General features: G+C 48.4%; 2 protein-coding genes across 2 annotated transcripts; one reads left to right on the forward strand and one right to left on the reverse strand.

Annotated features, from left to right (window-relative positions):
- Nucleotides 1-5,124: 5,124 nt before the first annotated feature.
- FIESC28_11076 (uncharacterized protein) lies at nt 5,125-6,612 on the forward strand (the record flags this gene model as incomplete). Its single annotated transcript, XM_031165206.1, has 1 exon — nt 5,125-6,612. One exon carries the CDS (start codon nt 5,125-5,127, stop codon nt 6,610-6,612), a length of 1,488 nt encoding a protein of 495 aa, XP_031010758.1.
- A 352-nt stretch (nt 6,613-6,964) lies between these two features.
- FIESC28_11077 (uncharacterized protein) lies at nt 6,965-8,266 on the reverse strand (the record flags this gene model as incomplete). The annotated part of the gene is made up of 2 exons (XM_031165207.1): nt 6,965-7,686; nt 7,744-8,266. 2 exons carry the CDS (start codon nt 8,264-8,266, stop codon nt 6,965-6,967), a joined length of 1,245 nt encoding a protein of 414 aa, XP_031010759.1.
- Nucleotides 8,267-8,441: the final 175 nt, after the last annotated feature.

An 8,441-nucleotide genomic window follows, 5' to 3' on the forward strand; every position in this document is an offset into this window, starting at 1 on the left:
ACAATTTACATGACGATGTTGGGAATGTCAAGTATGTAATTCAAGGCTTCAATCTTAACAAGCCATGTTACCGAGTCACGCTAGTTGTATAAGTAGCAATCGGTAGATGAACAGCCAGCGAACTTGAACTGGAAATGGCCTAGTCTGTAGGATGAAGGTTAGAGCCGAGCGAACATGGAGAAGAAACAATAAGTGGAACTATCTCTCATTGAGAAACAATGAACAATATTCAAAATCACGACTTGAAAGTTCGGTAGAGTAGAAGAAATGGAACGGTGCGTACAGTACTGTTGGTGCGAGGAGAGAAGCAGTGATGTAGTTGGCCAAAAGATTGTATCTTTGGAGAAGATCCAGAAGAGCGCAACGCAAGTAGAACAGAGAAAGACACGGACCGCTGTATGGATGAAGTTAAGTTATGGGGAAGCTTCTGGAGGCAAGTGATGGAACAACTGAAACATGCTGGTGTGACTTGAAAGTCGGCGGTTTGCCCAATTCAACTGGGCCGTCGGAGCGAGAACTGGTAGTCTGGAATCTGGAGTCTGGCCGGCGACAGGGCAGGGAACTCAGTCAAGGGTATGATGACGAACTTGTGTTCAGTCAAGGTTCTGTCCTTTGTCTCGCCCTGAGGTAAGGTCAGGTCTGGTCTTGTAGATGCTTGTCTGAGATGGCCTGTTGGTTTGTCTCTGATATGTATGGTTCTCCCTTTTGCGAGTGAAAGTATTATAGCCCAAGTGATAAAGACCTCTGATTTATGAGAGAAAGAGGGGTCCAGGAGATCGACAGGACTTGGTGACGTTAAATGTCAAGCTTGGTATTGAAGCAGTTGAGTGGATGCCTTTGATGAGGAACCAAACGAGAAAGGGCCGAGGAAGGGCAGTGATGCGTTGCCGGAGATGCCTGTTGGATTGGTGAGGAGATATTCAAAATAGGTTTGTCTAATTGAGGCAAAGTAGTTTAGAAGTGCATCGGAAGTTGAGATAGAATAAGGTAACCAAGTCGGATGTTGTGGAGTGGACGGACGGTGGACGGTGGATGATGGGCAATGGGGATGCTTGTGGTGGTTTCCCCCGTTCTACTGTGGGGGGGCAGTTCTTTCTTTCCGGTGATGGTTGAGTGCTTGGATGGCGCCTTCCCCTAAATTGGCATGGTAGAATAATAGGAAAGTGCACTACACTAGACAAGGTAAGGCAAGGCAGGTTGACTCTGTACCTACCTGCCTTTACACAGTGTTGAAGCAGGCGCTGTAGTGCCGGATAGGTATAAGTGAACTAAAAGTTAACCCCTGTTGATGAGCCTAGAGCAAGATAAAGAGCCTACCGGATCTAAATCTACCGTAGCAAGTGGAGAGAAGAGATTCAAGATGCCGAGCGCCCCGGTGGAAATGCCGGTAACTTCCAGGCCCAGAATATCAGATCTCACGTTTCATTTTCTTCCCTCTTATTTTTTTACTCTCTATTTTAACCCTTGCGGATAAGACAATAAGGAGAGAAAGGGTGGGTGGCACAGACGAAAGTTGGAGAGACACCAAGTATTTTTGCCTGAATGCTGAGTTGAGTCGAGTCGAAGGCATCTTCACTTTGCTTTTTTTAACCATGGGGGATGGGCGATCAATAGCAGCGGCTCCGAGGCACAGCAACAATACTGGTATGAGAGCGGCGTCTAGTCTATCTCCGAGAATAAAACCATACTGTTGCACCCTCTGAATACGCGGAGAGGGCTCTATTATATCATCGCTAACATAGTGGTACATATTTTGGTGATAACTGTCCAAGTTTGACCTTGCATCAATCACTCGAAGGATCAACATCGATAGCTCCTAATGTAGTTTGCTTCCTAGTCTCAACAGATGACAGGGGTCTAGATTGGCTCAACCAGACCCTCATGAGGCTAAAGAAAAGAACAACGATATCATTGATGCCCTCCTTCTTGCTTCTTGCAGGGCACGCGCTTATGGAACTGGAACTGGAACTGGAACTGCCGCTTGATGACTGCAGGCGCTAATAACCAAGACACTATCGTAGTGAAGTTAAACGTTGGCCTAGCAAATGTCTTGTAATTTAGCTTGTCTAGGTTCCCGTATCTTGTCCAGGTTGCAGAGCTAGCTTTTAGTTTGGCTATTTGACTGTAAATCCCGTCTATACACGGAGAATGATGCGAAAGGATCTATCATAAAAAGGCGTCTCTGTTTGATGAGGAATAAGCAACTGACTCCCTACGTAGGCTATACATTTCGTCTACACTGGTAGGTATCAAATTGGCGCCAAGCAAAGACAATATGAACCTCAAACCGACCAATGCTACGTGCTCAACCTATACGTAATTTAATTCTATTGTCAAGAGAATCAGAGTTTCTTAGCCTGCTCTGTCAACCTTATTGGAAACTCCGCCAATTCCGATCTGTATTCAACTTGGAGTTCGTCTGCATCTCCCAACGATAAAAGAGACAGTCTATGAACCAGTAACGACGGCACGAAATTCCCTTCTTACACAGTACAGTGCCTGTTTCTTATTTTGGCAATGCCAGCACTAAATAAGGCTCACTGTGACGATCTGGCTGCTCCTCCTACACCACCATCTCGGGCTCTATCTTAGAGTCCTAGACCACCCTCAAGTGTAAGCTGCAATTTTAATTCCTCTAAATGATAATTAATCATTTCTTCCGTCTACTAACCCCATGTATTATCGGGCCCTTCTCGGACGGTTCCTTTCTTCCCGTCCGCCGAAGCCTCCGAACGAACGGCTGCCAGAATCCGATCTTCCCTTCCATCCCATACCTAGTAGCCAACCTTAACTTATCACTGTACTGAGAAACCTCATATGCATGTTTGTTACACAAGGCCCAGTCGAGATTCTAGCCTAAACATGTTCCTCTTTCCACACATGGATTATTTTCAACCCCCCTTTCGTCTCCGTTGGGCCGTCAGATGAGTTGCTAACTACAGACCGTTGGTCCAAGAACGTTTATGTATTGCTCTCTACGAATATGGGATCCCTTGTACGCTTGTAACCAACGCTCCTTTTATTTCATCCTCATGATCCTAGAACAATTACTTGACGCGAGCATCGACTAAGCTGTATACGGAATGTTGGTGTGACACAAACAAAGCACGGCGTTGCACACCCTTCGTTTCCCGTCTTGTCTTGTCTTGTCTCTCTATTCAACAAAAGGGTACGACCACTCATCTAATCACAGCGCGAGCACAACACAGTACAGTAGAAACATGCTGCCCTTTTGCGTAGCCTCAGGGTTCTCTGCATCATCGTTCGGTCTTTGGTCTTTGGTCTTGGTCTTGAACCGGCATTGATCGCTATTGGAAGACCGATCCTTGCCGTCTAATTATGCCGTGAACCCCCCGTGCAGTGGTTTTGTTCTTCTGATGTTGGACCGTGAATATGATATGATCACTCACTCTTTCATGGTGAATCGACTAAAGTTGTCTGGTAAAGTAGGCGACAGAGACATGTCTGAGACTATTTCAGAACAAGTCGGCGTTGAGAATTGTCTTCTCTGCTACAACCAGTTGTACAGGCGCTTCTGAACAAATGTCGTGGCGATCAAGGTCTTTGGAGGCCTACGGCTATGGTATACCTGTGCTTCATACTTTGTGTTTGTTTCACCAGTAAGGACTTTGTATCTGTACCTGGACCCGTGGGAAAGGAGGAATCTGTAGACAAAGGGATATTCTCGCCAACATCGATCTTCATTCCTCCCGTTGTCAAAGACTTGAAGCTCGGATCGCGAGTTCGCTACGCGATGCTGGCCGCGAATGATCAATGTATCAACAAGCGGTTGGCCAAATGGTGCGCTTATCCTTAGCATTGGATGAATCCATATTGCCTCGGGCACCAACTAATTGCCTTCTTAGCCGTAACGCCACAGCATGGCAAGCTTTTCCATCCATGGATATATCGGTCTGGTCCCTGTCGTGCTTTGTGAAATCTTCAAAATGGACGACGCCACCTTGATCAGTGCAGGTCAAGACCCATGTGCCTCGTGTTCAGATTAAGTATTCATGAGAGCACGCTTGATCGTGGCAAATCAGGTCATCTCAAGTCGTCGGAACCGTGCATTGATGAGAGGTGGTCTCGAACTGACTGAGTCACTCCTAAGGTTGCCGAATGCTCGAGGCCTGATGGCCGCCACTGCTCGTTCGGTAACAGTATGTGTGTCTTGAGGCTCTTTTACTGTGGCAGGTCACTAGTCATGCGATGATACTAGTTGCCAGTCAATTTCTGCACATAGCCGCTATCGTGAATGGCACAATATGCGAGTGGTGATATGGATGATGCATGCACCGCGATGGACGGCAGGTTATAGGACAATGCCAAGCCATATCATGGGGCCTGAGTGACTGTGAAGACAGAGGATACCTCTTCTCGCAAGCTTGCATCCCACCGATTTGGATGGGTCATGACATTCGGGGATGCAGACGAGTGATTCCGCTGGGATGACAACAGGACAAGTATTGATGCTTTTAAAGGTTGTGGAACATCTCTAAAGATCTCAACTCTTGAGTCATCATCTGTATTTCTCAAAGACGATGGTCTGAACCTGGTCTGAGAACGAGCCTGGGTAAAGAGGTAACATGCTGCTAAGCTTATTTGGTGTGAGCATACATAGAGAGGCTCTGATTCACTCTCTTCGTACGTACCTAAGTATCTATGGGCTGGGACTTTGTTACTGAGTTGGTTTACTTTGTCTTAATTCGAGTTATCGGCGGAACTTGTATCAGGCATGGAGTAGTTCCATCGCTAAGAGACAATTCCTTCATCAAAAATGTAAATCCAAACTGGTTTGCGAGGGTCTGGGCATAGTTGAGATACTAATATGCTGATTACTCTGTGGCTACTTTGTCTTGGAATTTCCGTTCGATGAGTAGTTTAGAAAAGATAAAATGTTCTCATCAATTGGCTCTTTACTTACAGCATTGCTTGAAACGACAGTGGGTGAAGTTGGCTAACACCCAAATACGGCAGGTGCACAGACCACTCGGTGGATCTGCCCAGACCCTTGAGGTACGTACCTCGACTACCTAGCAAAAATTCAGATCTCGAAAATTATCGACGACTGAGACTTCATCCATCACATCTTTCATCAACAAACAAACCAGACATTATTTAAAAATGTTCGCGGTTCCAGGATGGTCAGTCGCATCCGACGGCCTTAAGGCTGAGACTGTTTCAAAGAATAATAACAGCGCGCCCGGCGCAAAGTCCAACAAGCGCAAGCGCAACAACAACGCTGCTGCGCAGAAGAACGTCGACTCTTCAACTGTCGCGGATCTATGGGAGTCTGTTATTGAGGGCAAGAAGCCTGAGAAGCAGGAGCAGCAAAAGTCTGAACAGTCTGCTAAGAGGCAGAAGAAGCAGGGCAAGGGAAAGAAGCCTGAGGGTGAGAAGACTGAGGGCGAGAAACAGCCTCAGGAGGTTAAAGAGGATGGCGATGCCAATGAGGCCGAGGCTCAGCCCAAGCCCAAGAAGCAGAAGAAGGATAAGAAGCAAAAGCAAAAGCCCGAGGATACCTCAGCAGAGGATGTTACTTCGCCCGCAAAGGACGCTGTTGTCAAGGCACCGCTACCTCCTGCTCCTCCCAAGCTCACTTCCCTCCAAGCTTCTATGAGAGAGAAGCTCATCTCAGCGCGTTTCCGACATCTCAACGAGACACTCTACACCCGCCCATCCGAAGAGGCCTTCAGCTTATTCGCTGAATCACCCGAGATGTTCGATGAGTACCACGAGGGTTTCCGTCGCCAGGTTAAGGTTTGGCCTGAGAACCCCGTCGACAGCTTCCTCAAGGATATCCGCGCTCGCGGCAAGGCCCGTCAACAAGGCAAGGGCAGACCTGGAGCTCCCCCTACGCCTCTCTCCAAGACACCATTGCCTCGCACACAGCAAGAGTGTACCATTGCGGATCTCGGATGTGGTGATGCTCGTCTTGCGGAGGCTCTTCAAAAAGATGACAAGAAGTTGCGCGTCAACGTAAAGAGTTACGATCTTCAAAGCCCAAGCCCTCTAGTCACCAAGGCCGATATCGCCAACTTACCTCTCGCTGACGGTTCCATCAACATTGCTGTCTTCTGTCTCGCTCTTATGGGCACCAACTGGGTCGATTTTATCGAGGAGGCTTACCGTATTCTACACTGGAAGGGTGAGCTCTGGGTTGCCGAGATCAAGAGCCGTTTCGGTCCCATTCGAAATAAGAACGCCCCCGTGACTCACAGTGTCGGCAACCGCAAGAAGAATGCCATTGCTGGCAAGAAGGGCAAGGGCAAGGGTGCTGATAACGATGCCGAGCACGACGAGGATTTGGCTATCGAGGTAGATGGAGCAGACGACCGCCGCCGAGAGACGGATGTGTCAGCCTTCGTCGAGGTGCTTAGATCACGAGGATTTGTCCTCCAGGGCGACCGAGAGGCGATCGATCTGTCCAACAGGATGTTTGTCAAGATGCACTTCATCAAGGGCGCATCACCGACAAAAGGAAAGCATGTGAAGGAGCAAGAGCCCCCCAAGGGCAAGAGGCCAATCATTCGCAGGATAGATCCCATCGATGCGGAGCCAGAGGTCAACGAGGCCTCTGTCCTGAAACCTTGTGTCTACAAGATCAGGTAAACAAACACAAGGGTGATTTGAGATTCCATGGGCATTTATAGATTAGTTACTGCGACGAGCAATACCCGCACCAAAAGCTGATGAGCAATTTGTACTGCATAACAACGTGTAATTCTTGTATCTTGTTACTCCTAATTATCATGCTCCAACGCAAACGTCATACCTGTACTCGCTGTCCATGTCCTTGAAGAGAACGAGATCTTTCTATCTGTCCGCTTTTAAAACAGGTGCTAAAACAGTCATCTATCATTATGCTCCCCGCTCCATGTTAGTTATTTTCCGTCCTGACCCCGGTACCGCCCAATGCGAGTTAGTATTGACGCCAGTTATACCGTTCCGAGTTTTTCATAGCCTAGAAGAAAATCAAACCGGCGGCGACGTCGGGATCGCCCTCGGCAGCCTGAAGAGCCTGTATAGCTTGCTCTCTGGTTGCGCCCATCGATACAAGACTCTCGATAGCTTGTGGCGAAATGTTAGTTCTCGGGGCAGCAGGTTGAGCGGCCGGCTGAGCTTGAGGTGCAGCAGGCGGGGCCTGTGCAGGTGGAGCGGTCTGCACCGGCGTAGCTGAAGGCTGCTGCTGCTGCTGCTGTTGACCAGGAGGCACAACGGCTCCAGAACGCTGACCGATTGTCGTACCATCAGGGCCGGGCAAAGTCGGCTCTCGTACAACTGCTTCTTCTTCATCCTTTGGAATCTCAGCCTCTCCCAAGAAAGGAACCTCTTCGCCTTGGATGCAAAGTTTGTCCTTGGCTAGATCAATGGTAGCTTGGTATCGCTTCAGCATATCAAGGCCAAGCAAAAGATCGACCGATTTGCCCTCCATAACAGTAAAGCTGCATGGCAAGAACAAGTTGCCTATTTTGATCTGAGCTGAATGAACACGACCAATAATGTTGGCCGTGCCGACACCGCGGGCTACACCAGCGAAGCGAGTGTCAACGAGTCTCATGATTCCACATGCCTCGGCACATTGAGGAGACATGATAGTAGCTTGAGCACCGGAATCCACAAACGCCTTAACTGGGTGGCCATTAACTTCCACATCAACATACAACATGTGGACTCTGCCAAACACTAAGAGAATATCGAGTCAGCAATTGGGTCGCATCGTAATATGCCATATTAAATTACCTTCGGGGTTATGTTCCATAGCATTCTGTAAGTTCTCCATAACTCTCTCTTGGCGAATCATTTCTTCAATCTTTCTCTGGTTGTCAATGTTGAAAGGGTCGTCGTTCAGTCTCTCGATCTCCCGCTGACGCTCTTGCCGCTCACGTTGCTCCCGGTTCTGGCTATCATGGAAGATCTGTCGGAAGCGTTCGGGATTGTCAACTGCAGCTGCGAGTTCAGGGTGCTGAGACTGAAGCTGCTGTCTCAACGCAGGCTGACCAAGGATTTGAAGTCGAATGAGTTCCGGATCTTGCTCATTTCTAGCCGGTCTCCTAGGTTGAGGGCGTCGAGCTTGTTCCGGGACGCCAGTGCTACCTCTCATGTCTCTAACGTGCAGAGCCAACATTTCTCCATCAGCAATCTGCAGCTGTTCCATTGTTTGCGCATCATCCGAAATCAAATGGCCGTTGTGATAGATGTGTTGCGAGGTGGGAGGAATAGTCGATTCTGCTTGGATAGATTCACGAAGGGTAGCCAGCGTCATGTCGGGGAAAATCTCGAGGGTGAGCAGGCTATCCTGCTCCCCAGCCTGGGGGTTAAATATATTGAGGGTGATGCGCCTGTCGTCGAGGTTAGCATAGCTGTAGATGACGTAAATGCATACGGGAGTGAACCAACATTGTAGCGTGTCTCTTGGTTTGTTGTTGTTGTTGTTGTTG

Source organism: Fusarium coffeatum (assembly GCF_003316985.1).
Source record: "Fusarium coffeatum strain FIESC_28 chromosome Unknown BRIP53273_contig_357, whole genome shotgun sequence".
NCBI lineage: Eukaryota > Fungi > Ascomycota > Sordariomycetes > Hypocreales > Nectriaceae > Fusarium > Fusarium coffeatum.